Here is a 22840-nt window from a genome sequence, read left to right on the forward strand (position 1 = left end):
ATTTACATGGTTGAAGGAAAGAAACTGCAAGAAACAATATTATTGGTCCTACAACCTTATCTTGGTTCGTGGCACCATATTTACAAGGCAATTGTTACAACAGTGTGTCCACAACTGAAATATTGCTGAAAAATAAAACCAGAGTTTGTGGGACTATAAGAGAGGATCATGGTCTACCAAACCAATTAAAGTTGAAATCTAAAAATCTACAGAGGGGAGAAATGACATTCTTACAGAAGGGAGAAGTGATTCTTCTTATATGGAAAGACAAGAGGTTAGTCTGCATGGTGGCAACTATTCATGACGCCTCCATAGCACCTACAGGAAAGGAAGACAGGAGGACTGGCCATCAGAAAACTAAGCCCACTTGTACACTGGAGTATAGTGAATATGTGAAAGGAGTTAATTGATCCAATCAATATCTGGCAAACCTCAAAATCCTCTGGAAAACTCGAAAATGGTATAAGAAAGTGGGTTTCTATTTGAGTAATTGCAGTTTATTCAATGCATTTAAAATTTATTGTAGCCTTAAGGCACAGAATAAAATGACTTGCAAGCAATTTTTGTTAGCCGTAGCTAGGGAATGGTCAGTAGGGTAACTGACCATTCTGGTGAATGTAGTGGTAGTCCCACCCTGGTCCCTCTTGTGGCATTTCTAAAAGAGCCCCCTGCAGAGATCCACCTTGTCGACTGTCAGTTAAATAAAGGAATATATTCTAGAGGAAATGTCCCACAGGACTAAAAAAAAAAAAAAAAAAAATGCTGCCAGAAAGTGTAGAGTCTGCTTTTCCAGGGGAAAGTGCAGTGAAACAGTGTATTTGTAATAGATCTTCTGTTCCCCTGCACAGAGGTGCCTACTATACCACTTATCACACTCTGACAAAATATTAGAATCCTTTAGTAAGACATGTACAAAGTTTCAAATAAATACATTAAGTGCAAAAAAAGTTGATGATATTTACTCAAATGTGGGTGTTTCAATATTCACTTACATAACAAATCGCCGGACACAAGCATCAGTATCTGCAAAAATCCCCCAGTCAATAATGTGTTAATATTGTTAAGATGTTATTGCTACCCAAAGCAATCTACAGATTCAGTGCAATCTTTGCAGGAATAAAAAAAAAAACCCATCCTAAAATTCATATGGAATCTCAAGGGATGACAAATAGCCAAAACTACCTTGAAAAAGAACAAAGCTGATGGATTCCCCCTTCCTGATTTTAAAACTTACCACAAAGCTACAGCAGTCAAAACTGTGTTACTGGCATAAAGACAGACAATAGACCAAAGGAATAGAACACAGAGACCAGAAATAGACTTTTGCTTATATGATCAAGTGATTTTTGACAAGTGTGCCAAGACCATTCAATGGGAAAAGGACAGTCTTTTCAACAAATGATGCTGGAATAACTGGACATTCACATACCAAAGAATGAAGTTGGACCCTTATCTAACAGCATATATATAAAGTAACTCAAACTTATCAAAGACTTAAATCTAAGACCCAAAACTCTAAAACTCATAGAAGAAAACATAGGGGAAAAATTTCACAACATTTTCTTAAATATGACAGTGATTTCTTAGATATGACATCAAAGGCACAGGCAACAAAAGAAGAAATAGGCAAACTGGACTTCATGAAAACAATTTTTTTGTGCATCAAAGGTTACTTTATAAAAAATAAATAAATATTAAAAAAAGATACTTTAACAGAGTGAAAGGCAATCTATGGAATGGGAAAAATACTTGTAAGTTATATATCTGATAAGGGATTAATATAAGTAGAACATATAGAGAATTCTTAAAACTCGCCAACATAAAAACAAACAATCTGATTTAAAAAATGGGCAAAGGACATGAATAGATACTTCTCAAATGAAAACATATGAATGGTCAATAAGCACATAAAAAAATGCTCAACATCACTAATTATTAGGGAAATGCAAGCCAAGACCACAGTGAGATACCACATCACACCCAATAGGATAGCTATCATCAAATAAAATATAAAATTACAAGTGTTGATGAGGATGTGGTGAAATTGGAACACTTGTGCACTGTGGGTGGGAATGTAAAGTGGTGCAGTCATTGTGGAAAATGGTATGGTGGTTCCTCACAAAATTAAACAGAATTATCATATAATCCAGCAATTCCACATCTAGGTATATACCTAAAAGCAGCGGTCCACAACCTTTTTGGCACCAGGGACCAGTTGCATGGAGGACAATTTTCCCACGGATGGGGGTCGGGGGGGATGGCTTCAGCGGTAATGTGAGCAATGGAGAGAGATGCGGAGTGGCAGATGAAGCTTTGTTCACTCGCCCACCACTCACCTCCTGCTATTCGGCCTGGTTCCTAACAGACCGTGGACTGGTACTGGTCTGCAGCCCAGGGGTGGAGACCCCTGCCCAAAAGGATTGAAAACAGGGACTTGAACAGATACTTGTATACTCATGTTCATAGTAGCATTATTCACAGTAGCTGAAACATGAAGGCAACCCAAGTATCCAAAGATAAATGAATAGATAAATAAAATGTGGTATATGCATACAATGGAATATTATCCACCCTTAAAAAGGAAGGGGATTCTGATATATGCTATAACATAGATGAAATTTGAAGACATTATGCTAACTGAAATAAGAAACTCACAAAAGGACAAATAGTGTATGATTCCACTTATATGAGGTATTTAGAGTAGTCAAAATCATAGAGAAAGAAAGTAGAATGGTGGCTGCCTAGGCTGTGAGGGAAGGGCAGAATAAGGAGGTACTCTTTAATGGGTATAGAGTTTCAGTTTTGCAAAATGAAGTGAGTTCTAGAGGTGGACGGTGGTGATAGTTGAATAACAATATGAATGTGCTTAATATCACTGAATTGGATGCTTAACAATCATTAACATGGTAAATTATCTATTATGTGTATTTTATTATAGTAAAAAAAATTGAAAAAAAAATTAAGTAAAACAAAGACATTTGCAGACAAACAAAACCAGAGAGTTTATCACTAGCAGATCTGCACTAGAAGAAATGTTAATCATGTTCTTCAGGCTGAAGAAGTATGGTACCAGATGGAAACGTGGATCTGGACAAAGTAATGATGAGCTCTAGAAATGGCCAATCAGCATACGAAAAGACACTCCATATCATTAGTCATTCAGGAAATGCAAATCAAAACTATACTGAGGTTACAGGCTCTTTCTTGGGGCTAATGGTGGACTCTGGGAGGGCTCATGCCAAGGAGTACTCCCCAGAACTTTGGCTGCCAGTGTCATTGTCCCTGAGGTGGGCCACAACCACACCCCACCTCTGCAGGAGACCCTCCAACACTAGCAGCTGTGTGGCTGACAGGGTCTTGGTGCTCTGGCCGGCTGTCAGGGCTGAGCCTCTGAGTTGGGAGAGCAGAGGTCAGGACACTGGACCACCAGAGACTTCCTGGCCCCACGTAATACCAGTTGGTAAGAGCTCTCCCAGAGATCTCAATCTCAATGCTAAGACCCAGCTCCACTCAACGACCAGCAAGTTCTAGTGCTGGACACCCTATGCCAAACAACTAGCAAGACAGGAACACAACCCCACCCATTAGCAGAGAGGCTGCCTAAAATCATAATACAGCCACAAACACTTCAACACAAACCACCAGACGTGGACCTGCCCACCAGAAAGACAAGATCCAGCCTCATCCACCAGAACACAGGCACTAGTCCCCTCCACCAGGAAGCCTACACAACCCACTGAACCAATTTTAGCCACTGGGGACAGACACCAAAAAAAATGGGAATGACGAACTTGAAGCCTGCAAAAAGGAGACCCCAAACACAGTAAGATAAGCAAAACGAGGAGACAGAGAAACATACAGCAGATGAAGGAGCAAGATAAAAACCCACCAGACCTAACAAATGAAGAGGAACTAGGCAGTCTACCTGAAAAAGAATTCAGAATAATGATAGTAAAGATGATCCAAAATCTTGGAAATAGAATAGAGAAAATGCAAGAAACATTTTAAAAGGAACTAGAAGAACTAAAGAGGAAACAAGCAATGATGAACAACACAATAAATGAAATTAAAAATACTCTAGAAGGGATCAATAGCAGAATAACTGAGGCAGAAAAACGGATAAGTGACCTGGAAGATAAAATAGTGGAAATAGCTACTGCAGAGCAGAATAAAGAAAAAAGAATGAAAAGAACTGAGGACAGACTCAGAGACTTCTGAGACAACATTAAACGCAGCAACATTTGAATTATAGGGGTCCCAGAAGAAGAGAAAAAGAAAGGGACTGAGAAAATATTTGAAGAGATTATAGTTGAAAACTTCCCTAATATGGGAAACGAAATAGGTAATAAAGTCCAGGAAGAACAGAGTCCCATACAGGATAAATCCAAGGAGAAACACGCCAAGACACATATTAATCAAACTGTCAAAAATTAAATACAAAGAAAACATATTAAAAGCAGCAAGGGAAAAACAACAAATAACACACAAGGGAATCCCCATAAGGTTAACAGCTGATCTTTCAACAGAAACTCTGCAAGCCAGAAGGGACTAACAGGACATATTTAAAGTGATGAAGGAGAAAAACCTACAACCAAGATTACTCTACCCAGCAAGGATCTCATTCAGATTCAACAGAGAAATTAAAAACTTTACAGACAAGGAAAAGCTAAGAAAATTAAGCAGCACCAAACCAGCTCTATAATAAATGCTAAAGGAACTTCTCTAGGCAGGAAACACAAGAGAAGGAAAAGACCTACAATAACAAACCCAAAACAATTAAGAAAATTGTAATAGGAATATATATATCGATAATCACCTTAAATGTAAATGGATTAAATGCCCCAAACAAAAGACATAAACTGGCTGAATGGATACAAAAACAAGACCCATATATCTGCTGTCTACAAGAGACCCACTTCAGACCTAGGGACACATACAGACTGAAAGTGAGAGGATGGGAAAAGATATTCCATGCAAATGGAAATCAAGAGAAAACTGGAGTAGCAACTTTCATATCAGACAAAATAGACTTTAAAATAAAGACTATCTCAAGAGACAAAGAAGGACACTACCTAATGATCAAGGGATCAATACAAGAAGAAGATATAACAATTGTAGATACTTATGCACCCAACATAGGAGCTCCTTAATATATAAGGCAAATGCTAACAGCCATAAAGGGGAAAATGAAAGTAACACAATAATAATAGGGGATTTTAACACCCCACTTTCACCAATGGACAGATTAACCAAAATGAAAATAGATAAGGGGGCTTCCCTGGTGGCGCAGTGGTTGGGAGTCCGCCTGCCGATGCAGGAGACACGGGCTCGTGCCCCGGTCCAGGAAGATCCCGCATGCCGCGGAGCGGCTGGGCCCGTGAGCCTTGGCCGCTGAGCCTGCACGTCCGGAGCCTGTGCTCCGCAACGGGAGAGGCCACAGCAGTGAGAGGCCCGGGTACCGCAAAAAAAAAAAAAAAAAAAAAAGAAAATAGATAAGGAAACACAAGCTTTAAATGACACATTAAACAAGATGGATTTAATTGATATTTTACAGGACATTCCATCCAAAAACAACAGAATACACTTTCTTCTCAAGTGCTCATGGAACATTCTCCACGATAGATCATATCATGGGACACAAGTCAAGCCTTGGTAAATTTAAGAAAACTGAAATCGTATCAAGTATCTTTTTCGACCATAATGCTATGAGACTAGATATCAATTACAGGGGAAAAAGTGTAAAAAATACAAACACATGGAGGCTAAACAATACGCTACTAAATAACCAAGAGATCATTGAAGAAATCAAAGAGGAAATCAAAAAATACCTAGAAACAAATGACAATGAAAACACAAGGACCCACAACCTATGGGATGCAGAAAAAGCAGTTCTAAGAGGGAAGTTTATAGCAATACAATCCTACCTCAAGAAACAAGAAAATCTCAAATAAATAACATAACCTTACACCTAAAGCAATTAGAGAAAGAACAAAAAAAACCCCAAAGCTAGCAGAAGGAAAGAAATCATAAAGATCACATCAGAAATAAATGAAAAAGAAATGAAGGAAACGATAGCAAAGATCAATAAAACTAAAAGCTGTATCTTTGAAAAGATAAACAAAATTGATAAACCATTAGTCAGACTAATCAGGAAAAAAAGGTAGAAGGCTCAAATCAATAGAAATAGAAATGAAAAAGAAGTAACAACTGACACTGCAGAAATACAAAGGATCATGAGAGATTACTACAAGCAACTGTATGCTAATAAAATGGATGACCAGGAAGAAATGTACAAATTCTTAGAAAAGCACAACCTTCCAAGAGTGAACCAGGAAGAAATAGAAAATATAAACAGACTAATCACAAGCACTGAAATTGAAACTGTAATTAAAAATATTCCAACCAAAAAAAGCCCAGGACTAGAAGGCTTCACAGGTGAATTCTATAAAACATTTACAGAAGAGCTAACACCCATCCTTCTGAAAGTCTTCCAAAATACAGCAGAGGGAAGAACACTCCCAAACTCATTCTACGAGGTCACCATCACCCTGATACCAAAACCAGACAAAGATGTCACCAAGAAAGAAAACCACAGGCCAATATCACTGATGAAGAGAGATGCAAAAATCCTCAACAAAGTACCAGCAAACAGAATCCAACGGTACGTTAAAAGGATCATACACCATGATCAAGTGGGGTTTATCCCAGGAATGTGAGGATTCTTCAATATACACAAATCAATCAATGTGATACGCCATATTAACAAATTGAAGGATAAAAACCATACGATCATCTCAATAGATGCAGAAAATCTTTCGACAAAATTCAACACCCATTTACGATAAAAACCCTCTAGAAAGTAGGCATAGAGGTAACTTACCTCAACATAATAAAGACCATATATGACAAACCCAGAACCAACATCATTCTCAATGGTGAAAAACTGAAACCATTTCCACTAAGATCCAGAACAAGACAGGTTGCCCACTCTCACCACTATTATTCAACATAGTTTTGGAAGTTTTAGCAACAGCAATCAGAGAAGAAAAAGAAATAAAAGGAATCTAAATCAGAAAAGAAGTAAAACTGTCACTGTTTGTAGGTGACATGATAATATACATAGAGAATCCTAAAGATGCTACCAGAAAATTACTAGAGCTAATTAATGAATTTGGTAAAGTAGCAGGATACAAAATTAATGCACAGAAATCCCTTGCATTCCTATATACTAATGATAAAATATTTGAAAGAGAAATTAAGGAAACACTCCCATTTCCCACTGCAACAAAAAGAAAATACCTAGGAATAAACCTACCTAAGGAGACAAAAGACCTGTATGCAGAAAACTATAAGACATGATGAAAGAAATTAAAGATGATACAAATAGATGGAGAGATATAACATGTCCTTGGATTGGAAGAATCAACATTGTGAAAATGACTCTACTACCCAAAGCAATCTACAGATTCAATGCAATCCCTATCAAACTATCAATGGCATTTTTCACAGAACTAGAACAAAAAATTTCACAATTTGTATGGAAACACAAAAGACCCCGAGTAGCCAAAGCAATCTTGAGAAAGAAAAATGGAGCTGGAGGAATCCGGCTTCCTGACTTCAGACTATACAACAAAGCTACAATAATCAAGACAGTATGGTACTGGCACAAAAACAGAAATATAGATCAGTGGAACAGGATAGAAAGCCCAGAGATAAACCCATGCACTTATGGTCATCTTATCTTTGATAAAGGAGGCAAGAATATACAGTGGAGAAAAGACAGCCTCTTCAATAAGTGGTGCTGGGAAAACTGGACAGCTACATGTAAAAGAATGAAATTAGAACACTCCCTAACACCATACACAAAAATAAACTCAGAATGGATTAAAGACCTAAATGTAAGGCCAGACATTGTAAAACTCTTAGAGGACCACGTAGGAAGAACACTCCATGACATAAATCACATCAAGATCCTTTTTGACCCACCTCCTAGAAAAATGGAAATAAAAACAAAAATAAACAAATGGGGCCTAATGAAACTTAAAAGCTTTTGCACAGCAAAGGAAACCATAAACAAGATGAAAAGACAACCCTCAGAATGGGAGAAAATATTTGCAAATGAAGCAACTGAAAAAGGATTAATCTATGAAATATACAAGCAGCTCATGCAGGTCAATATCAAAAAAAAAAAAACCCGCAATCCACAAATGGGCGAAGACCTAAATAGACATTTCTCCAAAGAAGATATACAGATTGCCAACAAACACATGAAAGGATGCTCAACATCACCAATCATTTGAGAAATGCAAATCAAAACTACAATGAGGTATCACCTCACACCAGTCAGAATGGCCATCATCAAAAAATCTACAAACAATAAATGCTCGAGAAGGTGTGGAGAAAAGGGAACCCTCCTACACTGTTGGTGGGAATGTAAGTGGATACAACCCCTATGGAGAATAGTATGGAGGTTCCTTAAAAAACTAAACATACAACTACCATATGACCCAGCAATCCCACTACTGGGCATAACCCTGAGATAACCATAATTCAAAAAGAGTCATGTAGCACAATGTTCATTGCAGCTCTATTTACAATAGCCAGGACATGGAAGCAACCTAAGTGTCCAGTAACAGATGAATGGATAAAGAAGATGTGGCACATTATACACAATGGAATATTATTCAGCCATAAAAAGAAACAAAATTGAGTTATTTGTAGTGAGGTGGATGGACCTAGAATCTGTCATACAGAGTGAAGTAAGTCAGAAAGAGAAAAACAAATACCATATGCTAACACATATATATGGAATCTAAAAAAAAAATGGTCATGAAGAACATAGGGGCAGGACAGGAATAAAGACGCAAATGTAGAGAATGGACTTGAGGACACAGGGAGGGGGAAGGGTAAGCTGGGGTGAAGCAAGAGAGTGGCATGGATTTATATATACTACCAAATGTAAAATAGATAGATAGTGGAAAGCAGCCACATAGCACAGGGAGATTAGCTTGGTGCTTTGTGACCACATAGACAGGAGGGACAGGGAGAGTGGGAGGGAGACACAAGAGGGAGGGGATGTAGGGATATAACTATACGTGTAGCTGATTCACTTTGTTATACAGCAGAAACTAACACAATGTAAAGCAATTATACTCCAATAAAGTTGTTAAAAAAAGAAAAATCTATACTGAGATACTACTTTGTTATACCCAGTAGGATAGCTATAATTAAAAAAAGACAAAATACAACAAATCCTACTAAGGATGTGGAGAAATTGGAACACTCTTACACTGCTGATGGGAATTGTTAAATGGTGGAAGTGCTTTGGAGAATAGTCTGGCAGTTCTACAAGAAGTTGAACATAGAATTTACATATGACCCAGCAATTCCACTCCTATGTACATATCCAAGGAAAATGAAAACTTGTTCACACAAAAATTTGTACATGATTGTTCATAGCAGCATTATTCATTACAAAGAGGAAGACAGTCTGGCAGTTTCTTATAAAATTAAACATGTACTTGCTCTGTTATTCAGTAATTCCACTGCTAGGTATTTATCCAAGAGGAAAAAAAAACATACTGGCATGTGAATACTAGTAGCAGCTTTATTTATAATAGCTGAAAACAATCTGATTATCTATTAACCAGTGGATAGATAAACAATGTATGGTATATCCATATATACAGGAATATTACTCAGCCATTTAAAAATGAACAAGTGATATAGACAACAACATGGATAAATCTCAAAAGTATTACTATAAGTGAAAGAAGCCAAATAGAAAAGAGTATATACCAGATGATTCTATTTATTTGAAATTCTAGAAATGGTATGGTCATAGGAAGTGGCGGAGTAGGAGGCATTGATAGTAAAAGGGGAGGGAAAATTTTAGGCTAATGCATGTTTTCTTTCTTGATTGTAGTGGTTGTGCTTATACAGATGTATACATTTGTCAGAGCTCATTGAACTCAACTCTTAAAATATGTATGTTTATATTGTATTATATATTTCAATAAAGTTAATTTTATACAAGAAATATAAATATTGGTGTTAAATATAAACATTTGAAAAATGTTCAATCTCACTATAAATAGATGATTGAAAATGAAAACTACACTGAGATACTCATTCTCACCTATCATTTAGTAAAAATACAAAAGTTTGACAATATATTCAGTTAGTGAAATTTTAGGAAACTAGCTTTCTCATACATTGTTGATGGAAGAGGAAAATGATGCAATTTCCACTGAGTAGTATCTGGCAATATCGACCAAAATGACAGATCTAGCTACCCTCTAACCTCACAATCCCATTTCTGTGACTCTAACCTGTAGAAACACCTGCATAAATATGCAAAAGACTGGAAACAACTCAAGTGTCCATCAACAGGAGACTGGTTAAATAAATTATAGTACATCCACACAACAGAATGCTAGCTGCTCTAAAGAATCAGGAAGATCTCTTTGTTTGATATAGGAGGATCTCCAGGAGCATTTTAGTTAAAAAGAAAGGAAGGACGGTTGGAAAGAAGGAAGGAAGGGAGGGAGGGAGGGAGGAAGGGAGGAAGGGAGGGAGGGAGGGGAAGAAGGAAGGGAGGAAGGGAGGGAAAGAAGGAAGAAAGAAAGGAAGGAAGGAAGGGAGGGAGGGGAAGGAAGGGAAGGGAAGGGAAGAGAAATTAAGAAAGGAGGAAATCTGAATAAATGTTCAAAATGCTTCTATTGGAATAAATATTGGAAGGATAAATAAGAAACTAATAAAAATAGTTACCAATAAGTCAACTTCTGTAAATTAGAGCACCACCACTGGGTGCTCTGGGAAAAATTTTGGTAAAAGTTACTGAAGTCTTGCCTGGAAATTCCTTCTTTCCTTCCTGCCTTCTCTCCTTCCCACCCTCCCTTCCTCCCTTCCTTCCTACAAAATGCATTATTTATCTACAAGAGAGTTCTGGAAGACAAGAAGGATACAGGTTCCTTGCGCAGGGAAACAATAAATCGGGTGGCTAAAGTTTCCTTGCTACCGAGGAGGTTGGGGGTATAGGGCCCAGGGAGTTACAGTAAAAACAAGCTCTGGTGAAGGAGATCCCTCAGCAACAGGGATGTCACTCATCTTAGGTGTGTGAGAGGAAAGGCAAAGCAGTCTAGCTGCTTGAGCTGAATATCTGAAATCGCCCTCTCTACAACACACTGGCTCTTGCTTCCATCTGCCTTGTGTTTGATCGCTTTTCCCACCCCTTCAGAGGCTGATCGTTCTGAAAAGACTAGATGCTGTACACACTGGAGCCTAAACCATATTAGTTCTCTATGATATGTGGTTCCAACTACCCACTCCCCTATCACTGGTTGATTCTGTAAGGCAACTTCATTTTGATGATTAAAAATGCCCAAGTTGGTTGTATCTTTGTAAGAGTCTTTTTTTCTTTAACGAAACCCATTATATTTTTCAAATTAATTGTTCCCTGTGGGGAAGAAGTGAACAGAAACATATCCTCTGTACCCCAGTTTCTTCCTCCATACTCACTGGCAAAGCAATAGAAAAAGGCAGGCAAGAGGAGAATAGCAAATGCTCAGCACCTATTGCTCTGATGCACTCTTGTAAAATGCAACTCACTTCAAAATTAGAAGTCAGAAAGAACATAATTTTAATACCTCTACTTTCTGTTCAGCACCCACCATTTTTCCAGGAGAGTGGTTTCCAAGTTGCTTATTCTCTTGAGATTCACAAAATTCTCCTTTAAGCCTTTCAACCTGAAATACAAAAGCATTTTAAATACAAAAGTGAGGGGGGGGGGCTTCCCTGATGGCGTAGTGGTTGAGAGTCCGCGTGCCGATGCAGGGGACACGGGTTTGTGCCCCAGTCCGGGATGATCCCACATGCCGCAGAGCAGCTAGGCCCGTGAGCCATGGCCGCTGAGCCTGCGCATCCGGAGCCTGTGCTCCGCAACGGGAGATGCCACAACAGTGAGAGGCCCGCATACCGCAAAAAAAAAATAAAATAAAATAAAAAAGTGAGGGGGGATACTTTGTTTTAAAAATATACAAGTTATACATGAATACATTCTTTGTGTAAAAAATTTAAACAACATATAGGTATATAGAGCAACAAGTGATCTTTTCCTTCACATAACTCTACCCCATAATCCCGTTTCCCTTTCCAGAAGTAATAATGTTTGGGATATACCCTTCCTGAACTTTATCTCACATGCATGTGTATGTTTGTGTATATATAAAACATAAACATATGTTTAACATACATTAAACATATTTTACCAGTAGTAGATATACAAATTTACAGAGATTTAGACAACTTGAACAGTGTTTATTCATTCTTTATTATGATTGCATTTAAAAAATTAGGATAAAATATACATAACAAAAAATTTACCATTTTAACAATTTTAAAATTTTTTAATTTATTTATTTTTGGCTGTCTTGGGTCTTTGCTGCTGCACGCAGGCTTTCTTTAGTTGCCACGAGCGGGGGACTCCTCTTCGTTGCGGTGCGTGGGCCTCTCATTGCAGTGGCTTCTCTTGTTGTGGAGCATGGGTTCTAGGTGGGCAGGCTTCAGTAGCTGTGGCATGCAGGCTCAGTAGTTGTGGCTTGCGGGCTCTAGAGTGCAGGCTCAGTAGTTGTGGCGCACAGGCTTAGTTGCTCCGTGGCATGTGGGATCTTCCAGACCAGGGCTCAAACCCATGTCCCCCTGCATTGGCAGGCAGATTCTTAACCACTGCGCCACCAGGGAAGCCCCTTAAGCATTTTTAAGTATACAGTTGAGTAGTACTAAACGCATTCCCATTACTGTGCACCCATCACCACCATCCATCTCCATAATTCTTTTCATCTTGTAAAACTGAAACTCTACACCCATTAAACAATAACTCCTCATTATGCCCTCCCCCACAGCCCCTAGAAACCACCATTCTACTTTCTGTCTCTATGATTTCTGACTACTCTAGTTACCTCATATAAGTGGAATTATACACTACTTGTCTTTCTGTGACTTGTTTATTTCAATTAGCATAATGTCTTCAAGTTTCACCCATGTTGTAGCATATTTCTTTTTAAGGTGGAATAATATTCCATTGTATGTGTACACCATATTTTGTTTATCCATTCATCTGTCAATGGATGCTTGGGTTGCTTCAACCTTTTGGCTATGAACATGAGTGAACAAATATATGTTCAAGTCCCTGCTTTCAATTCTTTTGGGTGTATACCCAGAAGCAGAATTGCTAGACATATGGTAACTCTATGTTTACTTTTTAAATGAAGTCCCATACTGTTTTCTACAGTGGCTGTACCATTTTACATTCTTAACAATAATGCACAAAGGGTTCCAATTTCTCCACTTCCTCATCAACATTTGTTATTGTTTATTGTTTTGATAATAGCCATTCTAATGAATATCTATTCATTCTTGCAACAAAATTTCTTGAGCACTTATTATATGCCAGGCATTGTATTAGACACTAGAGATATGACCGTGAAATGAATATAGTTAAAATTGAAGTGACATATAGTATATTTAGAACTTGGAAGTACATATTAAAAATCAATAAATTCCTAAGAATAAATGATTCAAAAACATAATACAACTACGGGTTTAGTATTAATAATCTCAAACTTTGGTAAATGTGATAAGTATAAACTATTATCTAAATCCTTATTAAAAAGAAAAGATCCTAAACTGACACAATAGCAGTAACATTACTGTTCAGCATATGTAGCTAAAATGTATAAAATAGAAATACTGATTGAAAGCATCTAGGTCAAAGTACAGATCTACCTGGGATGCTATAGCCACCAGAATCAGTCTTCACTAATGACCAATAAATGATGTATTGATACATCTAGCTTGCTTAGCTGCTGTTACTATTCTATACACATTTAAATTAACTCTAAAAAAAAATTAAATAACTTACCTCTTCTCCAAGTACCTTTCTTTCTGAGTCAAGTGATCGAACTCGATTTCTTAAAGCCAGAATTTCCTCATCCAGTCTCTGATTATGTTCCTTTGCTTTCCGTAGGTCAACTGAGTCTAAAACAGGGAAAATGTAGTCGACTCAACTGGATCGAAGTTTTAATTTGGGGGTGTTAACTCCAAGAACTGAGGAAGTGCTCTTTCCTGCCATTCTTGTCAGTCCTACCATGTCTCTGCATATGTGATTCTCCACAAAGAAGAGCTGCCAGATTCTCAAGTCCAGCCCTAGAATGTTCTACCAACTAATGAAATAGAACAGAATGTTTTTTATTTCTCATACCAGTCTAATGAGCTGGACTTTTTGAGTATAGGGTTTCCAGCAATAGAGATTCTTCCAGGACCTGGAATTTTAAAACAATTGAGCCTGCCTTCTAAAAGTGAAACCACTAAAAAAATCATCTTCCTGGTGGTCCTGTCTCTCTTACACACCTCATATATTCCTCACATATTCCTAGATACTTCTCTTGCACTCATTAACTGCAGGGCCTCCATAGACAGCTGATGTAGTGAGCTAGGAGTAGTGAACGGACAGACTGTAAAGTGAAATCAAGTTGATTCATCAAAACCATCTTTCTCCTGTAGCACCTCTGCCTGTAGGCTACTCTCAGCTCAGCACCTCATGTTAAGACCTGCTCTTCCAGCACTCATCAAAGTTTCAATAGTACAAACTTGTTGCCTGTAACTTTCCCGGATTTGCAGCTGTTTCTTTTTTCACTTATGTTTCTCCTATTTTTCTTTTGCTGCTTTAGTCTCCTTTGTTTTCCTTCTTCATTGCCTGTTCTGTTTTTGACTTGTGTTTTTCTTTCTTCATTTTGTCTTTTGTTTCCCTTACTACCCTCTTTTTTTCCTTAGTGTGTAAATTTTTTAACTTGAAAAATGCTGAAAACACACCAAAAAGAAAAAAAAAAAGCATTCACAATCCATATACATATATGGAGGGCAAGATTTGTTCTACCTTTTGCATATGCAATTAAAAAAAATTTAAACAATGCTATGCAACACTGTCTGCAACTTTACCACCTGTGAATACATCATGGATATCTTCACAGGACAACTCTTATAAAGTCATTTTCCATTTCTTATTTGGAACTATTTTTTAATTGAGGTATAATTTATATACAATATAATGTACATATCTTAAGTGTTCAGTGAATTTTGACAATTTTATATACCTGGGAACTTCCCCTGAAAAAGACATAGAACATCTCCATCACCCCCTAATGCTCCCTCAAATATTTTCCAGTCAGTTCTCCACTGCCACCCACCCCTACAACCACTTTCTGACTTCTATCACATAGACTAGTTTTGCTCGTTCTTGGTTTTCACAGAAATAAAATCTTACAATACACATATGTTTGTGTCAGGCTTCTTTCACTCAATATATACAGTATTTTGGGGATTCATCAGTGTTTTATCAATAATTTGTTCCTCTTGACTCTTTAGTCCATCTTATTAATATACCACAGTTTGTTTATGCATTATCTCATTTTGTTCTGCATAGTATGCCACCGTCCAAATTGCCATTTTTTTGTGTCACTTTTCCCCTACTGATGAAGATTTAGGTTTGTTGCCAATGCTTATTCTTGTAAACAATTCTAAAATTATTTTCCTTGTTCATCAATCTCTAGGTACTTATGGCATTATTTTCAAAAAAATAAATCCCCAGAAAGAAAAGGGATAGCTGGATCAGGAGACATGTGCATTTAAAAAATTTGACAGAGCCTGACAAATTATTCTTCAAAAAGATTGTACAAAGCTACGTTCTCACAATGCCATTGTCCATTTCTCTATACTATATATTACCAGTATTTTTAATTTTCACAGATCTTAAAAATACAGTTGAATAATGGCCTATTTTAAATAGGTCACTAAAATCAGTACTGTTTTGCTTATTACAAATGGAATATAGGCTTTTTGTTTTAAAAAGAAAAAATCAAGCTAAACGGTTATGTTCAGAGCAGATATTCTCAGCCAACCCTTATCTACCCTGACCCGAAATAATGTTGTTAATACTTGGTAAATACTCTTTAAAAATTTTTATATGCATATTCTAATGTATAGACAAGGGTTGTATTGAAAATATTTAACAACTGGTAAAGCGTGGACCCTCAACTATGAGAACGTAGCTCTGGAGCAGAGTTCTACAGAACATCCTGCTGTGCCAAGTATTATCCCTCTGGTGGCTGGAAAGACAAGGGGCTGGAAGGAGCTGGGACAGTTGGGGTAGGTGGGAGACACTTGGCAGATGCAGGGCAGTAGCTACTTAGAACTTATACAAAACTATCCCAGTGTATTCACAACTTTACTGCCACACTAATGTGTATCACCTCATACAGTCCTGTGAGCGCACATACACATGCACACACACACACACACACACACACCCTATAAAAATAAAAACCAAAATGACATTACACTACATGTATTACTCTACAGCTTGCTTTTTTCACTTGATAACATGTCACAGACATCTATTCATGTCAGTGCACAAAAATCTATGTCATTCTTATGGAAGTATCCATTGTGTGGTCACTTTTTTAGCCAACCCACTGCAGATAAACACAATTTGATTTTACTACCCCAAAATTACTCCTTACTTTTTGTACTTTTACAAGGTCTTCTGCAGTCATTGGGAATAATGTAATGTCGTTGGTTTTGTCATCAAGGTAATGCTGACCACTTAACAGTTGGGAAGTACATATTCACTCTTCTTCTATTTTCTGGAAGAGTTTATGTAAACTTAGTATTATTTATTCCTTAAAAGTTTGTTAAGTGAAGCCATCTGAACCTGGAGTTTTCTTTGTGGGAAGATGTTTAACTATAAATTCAATTTCTTTGGTAGATTTAGGGCTATCTGCTTCTTCTTGAGTGAGGTTCAGTAATTTGTGTCTTTCAAGAAATGTGTCCATCTTATCCAGGTCATCAAATTTATTGTCATAAAGTTGCTCAATATATTCCCTTATTATCTTTTTGATCTGTAGAAATGTTCTCTGTCATTGCTTATATGGGTAATGTGTGTCTTCTCTCATTTTTTCGTGAATAATCTAGTTAGACGTTTACCAATATTATTGATCCTTCCGAAGAACCGGCCCTTCATGCCACTAATTTATTCTATTTTGTTCTGTTTTTACTTTTATTGACCTCAACCTTATTTTAAACATCTCCTTATTTTTGCTTGCCTTGGATTTAATGTGTTCTTATCCTGGGTTTTTAAAGTAGAAGCTTCGATTATTTTGAGTCCTTTCTTGATTTCTGGTATAAGCATTAAATGGGATAAGTTTCCCTCTTAAGCACTGGCTTAGATGCATCCCACAAATACTGATATGTTCAGTGTTTTCATTGTCATTCAAGTTAATTCATAGAAAATACTTTGTAATATCCCTTGTAATTTTTTCTCGGAAGGCATGGCAATTTAGAAGTATCTTATTCAACTTCCAAATATTTGGCGATTTTCTAAACATACTACTGTTAACTGCTTTTTGGTTTAATTCTATTATGGTCAGAGAACATAATTTGTATGATTTCAGTTCTTCTGCAGAAATTTGTTTTATGGCGATAGCATATTTTTGTGAATGCTCCACGTGTACTTGAAAAGAATATAATACTTCTGGTGGAGTTTTCTATAATTATTGATTATGTCATGTTGCTTAGTAGTGTTATTAGGTCTTCTATATGCTTACTGATTTTGTTTTCTTGCTCTATCAGTTACTAAGAAAGCAGTGTTCATTTTATAATTGTATTCATATATTTTTTAAACAATCCTGATCATCAATTGTAATGCATGGGTTATTTTCCCCACACACCTACATAATTCTCCGATGCCAGCTTGGTGTTCTACAATTCAACTCAGTTCTGAGGCTATCTACCTGGAGATAGCATCAGATTCCACGGGTTAAGGGCTCAGCCCCACAAGACTGCCCTCTGCTTCAGATGCCAATTTCAAGGGCAGGTTGTTATCTGTGCTTCTGGCCGATTGGTTATAAATCAGAGGTTCCAATGACCTCCTCCTTGGGTTTGATTAATTTGTTAAAGCAGCTCACAGAACGCAGGGAAACGTTTTATTTACTAGATTACCCGGTTTATTAAAAAGGAACGTAACTCAGGAATAGCTAGATGGAAGAGATGCCTAAGGGCAAGGTCTGGGGAAAGGGGTGCAGACCTTTCATGCCCTCCCTGAGTGCGCTACGCTCCCCAAATCTCCATGTGTTCACCAACCCGGAAGCTCTCTGAACCCCCTCCTTTGGGTTTCTATGAAAGCTTCATTACACAGGCACGACTGATTAAATCACTGGCCACTGGCAATTGAACTTAATCTCCAGCCCCTCCCCACTCCTAGGAGGTGGGCGTGGGGACACGGAGGAGTTGGGGTTACAGAGGGGGTGGAGGGTGGGACTGAAAGTTCCAACCCTCTAATCACGTGGTTGGCTCCCCTGGCAACTAACTCCCATCCTTTGGTTACCGAGGGGCTTTCCAAAATTCCTCATTACCATGACAAAAGACACCCCTACTGTTCTTATCACTTAGGAAATTCCAAGGGTTTGGGGGTGGCAGAAACAAGGATGAAGACCAAATACATGTTTCTTATTATAAATCACAAGAGCACAGGGTAAATAAACCTAGTTTTATAACTATTAAAACTGGTAAACATATTTTAAATTATTTTCGTAGTTACTACCATTATGACACTCAAATGTCATTACATTATTTATAGCTGGTATCATTTTTACACAGCCAAGATAGGGTCAGATTAACTAATTCACCACTTATTCCAAGCCTATTGGCTTTGCAGCAAACAAATATGTGTGAAGTGTTGTTAAATGTATTATAAGTTGTCTTGATCTCAGTGGTCCCAGTAAAATATGTATTGTTTGTGTTGACCAAAGGTTTTGGAGTCAGACATATATGGACTGAAATACCAGCTCTAATACTTAATGTAGCTTTTTTTTTTTTTTTTTTTTTTTTTGGCTGCGCGCAGTCTTTTCTCAGTTGTGATTAGCAAGGGCTACTCTTTCTTGCGGTGCGCGGGCTTCTCGTTGCGGTGGCTTCTCTTGCTGCGGAGCACGAGCTCTAGGCACGCAGGTTTCAGTAGTTTCAGCACACGGGCCCTAGAGCACAGGCTCAGTAGTCATGGTGCGCAGGCTTAGCTGCTCCGCGGCATGTGGGATCTTCCCCCACCAGGGCTTAATCCGGAGTCCTCTGCATGGGCAGGCAGATTCTTAACCACTGTGCCACCAGGGAAGTCTCTAATGTAGCTGTTGGACAATTCATTTAACCTTGTCATGACTCAGTTTTTTTATCAATGAAATGGTAATAATAATACAACTTGGCAGTGTTGTTAACAATAGAGATAATCCATTTAAAATGCCTGACAGGAGAGGAGATGGCGGAAGAGTGAGACGCGGAGATCACTTTTCCTCCCAACGGATACATCAGAAATACATCTACACGTGGAACAACTCCTACAGAACACCTACTGAACGCTGGTAGAAGACCTCTGACCTCCCAAAAGGCAAGAAACTCCCCCACGTACCTGGGTAGGGCAAAAGAAAAAAAAAAACAGAGACAAAGAATAGGGACGGGACCTGCACCAGTGGGAGGGAGCTGTGAAGGAGGAAAGGTTTCCACACACTAGGAAGCCCCTTCACGGGTGGAGGCTGCGTGTGGCGGAGGGGACGCTTCGCAGCCACGGAGGAGAGGACAGCAACAGGGGTGCGGAGGGCAAAGCGGAGAGATTCCCGCACAGAGGATCGGTACCGACCAGCACTCACCAGCCTTAGAGGCTTGTCTGCTCACCCGCTGGGGCGGGTGGGGGCTGGGAGCTGAGGCTCGGGCTTCGGAGGTCGGATACCAGGGAGAGGACTGGGGTTGGCTGTGTGAACACAGCCTGAAGGCCACAGATAGCCGGGACAGAGTCCGGGAAAAAGTCTGGACCTGCCGAAGAGACAACAGACCTTTTCTTGCCTCTTTGTTTCCTGGCGCGAGAGGGCCGCTTAAGGAGCTCCAGAGACAGGCATGAGCCGCGGCTATCAGCGCGGACCCCAGAGACGGGGATGGGATGCTAAGGCAGGCTGCTGCTGCAGCCACCAAGAAGCCTGTGTCCAAGCACAGGTCAGTGTCCACACCGCCCCTCCCGGGAGCCTGTACAGCCCGCCACCGCCAGGGTCCTGTGATCCAGGGACAACTTCCCCGGGAGAACTCACAGCGTGCCTCTGGCTGGTGCAACGTCACGCCGGCCTCTGCCGCCACAGGCTCGCCCCGCACTCCGTACCCCTCCCTCCCCCCAGCCTGAGTGAGCCAGAGCCCCTGAATCAGCTGCTCCTTTAACCCCGTCATCTCTGAGCGAAGAACACATGCCCTCAGGTGACCTACACGCAGAGGCAGGGCCAAATCCAAAGCTGAACCCCGGGAGCTGTGTGAACAAAGAAGAGAAAGGGAAAGGGAAATCTCTCCCAGCAGCCTCAGGAGCAGTGGATTAAATCTCCACAGTCAACTTGATGTACCCTGCATCTGTGGAATACCTGAATAGACAACAAATCATCCCAAATTGAGGAGGTGGACTTTGGGAGCAAAGATATATATTTCCCCCCCTTTTTCTCTTTTTGTGAGTGTGCATGTATGTGATTTTGTCTGTATAGCTTTGCTTTTACCATTTGTCCTAGGGTTTTGTCTGTCCGTTTTTGTTTAAAAAAATTTTTTTTTTACTTAAAATTTTTTTCCTACAAAAACAAAATTTTTTTCTTAATTATTTTTTATTTTAATTATTTTATTTTATTTTATCTTCTTTCTTTCTTCCTTCCTCCTTCCTTTCTTTCTTTCTCTCCCTCTCTCTCTTTTCTTCCTTCCTTCCTTCCTCCCTTCCTCCCTCCCTCCCTCCCACCCTTTCTTTCTTTCTTTCTTTCTTTCTTTTCTTTCTTTCTTTCTTTCTTTCTTTCTTCTCCCTTTTATTCTGAGCTGTGTGGATGACATGCTCTTGGTGCTCCAGCCAGGCGTCAGGGCTGTGCCTCGGAGGTGGGAGAGCCAAGTTCAGGACACTGGTCCACGAGAGACCTCCCAGCTCCACCTAATATCAAACAGTGAAAATCTCCCAGAGATCCCCATCTCAGTGCCAAGACCCAGCTCCACTCAGTGACCAGCAAGATACAGTGCTGGACACCCTATGCCAAACAACTAGCAAGACAGGAACACAACTCCATCCATTAGCAGAGAGGCCGAGTAAAATCATAATAAGGCCACAGATACCCCAAAACACACCACCAGACGTGGACCTGCCCACCAGAAAGACAAGATCCAGCCTCATCCACCAGAACACAGGCACTAGTCCCCTCCACCAGGAAGCCTACACAACATACTGAACCAACCTTAGCCACTGGGGACAGACACCAAAAACAACAGGAACTATGAACCTGCAGCCTGCGAAGAGGAGACCCCAAACACAGTAAGTTAAGCAAAATGAGAACACAGAAAAACACACAGCAGATGAAGGAGCAAGGCAAAAACCCACCAGACCTAACAAATGAAGAGGAAATAGGCAGTCTACCTGAAAAAGAATTCAGAATAATGATAGTAAATATGATCCAAAATCTTGGAAATAGAATGGAGAAAATACAAGAAATGTTTAACAAGGACCTAGAAGAACTAAAGAGCAAACAAACAGAGATGAACAACACAATAAGTGAGATTGAAAATTCTCTAGAAGCGATCAATAGCAGAATAACTGAGGCAGAAGAACGGATAAGTGACCTGGAAGATAAAATAGTGGAAAAAAGACTGCAGAGCAGAATAAAGAAAAAAGAATGAAAAGAATGGAGGACAGTCTCAGAGACCTCTGGAACAACATTAAATGCACCAACATTCGAATTATAGGGGTTCCAGAAGAAGAAGAGAAAAAGAAAGGGACTGAGAAAATATTTGAAGAGATTATAGTTGAAAACTTCCCTAATACGGGAAAGGAAATAGTTAATAGAAGCCAAGAAGCACAGAGAGTCCCATACCAGACAAATCCAAGGAGAAACACGCCAAGACACATATTAATCAAACTGTCAAAAATTAAATACAAAGAAAAAATATAAAAAGCAGCAAGGGAGGGCTTCTCTGGTGGCGCAGTGGTTGAGAGTCTGCCTGCCGTTGCAGGGGACATGGGTTCGTGCCCCAGTCCGGGAAGATCCCACATGCCGCAGAGTGGCTGGGCCCATGGGCCATGGCCGCTGAGCCTGCGCGTCCGGAGCCTGTGCTCCGCAACGGGAGAGGCCACAACAGTGAGAGACCTGTGTACCACAAAAAAAAAAAAAAAAAAAAAAGGCAGCAAGGGACAACCAACAAATAACACACAAGGGATTCCCCATAAGGTTAACAAAAACAACCACAAAAAAAGATCTGCTGATCTTTCAGCAGAAACTCTGCAAGCCAGAAGGGAGTGGCAGGACACATTTAAAGTGATGAAGGGGAAAAACCTACAACCAAGATTACTCTACCCGGCATGGATCTCATTCAGATTTGACAGGGAAATTAAAACCTTTACAGACAAGCAAAAGCTAAGAGAATCCAGCACCACCAAACCAGCTTTACAACAAAGGCTAAAGGAACTTCTCTAGGCAGGAAACACAAGAGAAGGAAAAGACCTACAATAACAAACCCAAAACAATTAACAAAATGGTAATAGGAACATACATATTGATAATTACCTTAGATGTAAATGGATTAAATGCTCCAACCAAAAGACATCGATTGGCTGAATGGATACAAAAACAAGACCCATATATATGCTGTCTACAAGAGACCCACTTCAGACCTAGGGACACATACAGACTGAAAGTGAGGGGATCAAAAAAGATATTCCATGCAAATGGAAATCAAAAGAAAG

General features: G+C 39.2%; 1 protein-coding gene across 1 annotated transcript in view; it reads right to left on the minus strand.

Moving 5' to 3' along the window:
* Window positions 1-22840, minus strand: part of CCDC30 (coiled-coil domain containing 30) — a 145735-nt gene that overhangs the window by 87577 nt on the left and 35318 nt on the right. The window contains exons 5-6 of the mRNA XM_081225815.1: window positions 13922-14037; window positions 11649-11747 (exon numbers count right to left, since the gene is read on the minus strand). Coding sequence (XP_081081941.1) covers window positions 11649-11747; window positions 13922-14037 — 215 coding nt within the window. The remainder of the gene's footprint in view (window positions 1-11648; window positions 11748-13921; window positions 14038-22840) is intronic.

The sequence above is a fragment of the Mesoplodon bidens genome (genome assembly GCF_964165515.1).
Source record: "Mesoplodon bidens genome assembly, chromosome: 2".
Taxonomy (NCBI): Eukaryota; Metazoa; Chordata; class Mammalia; order Artiodactyla; family Ziphiidae; genus Mesoplodon; species Mesoplodon bidens.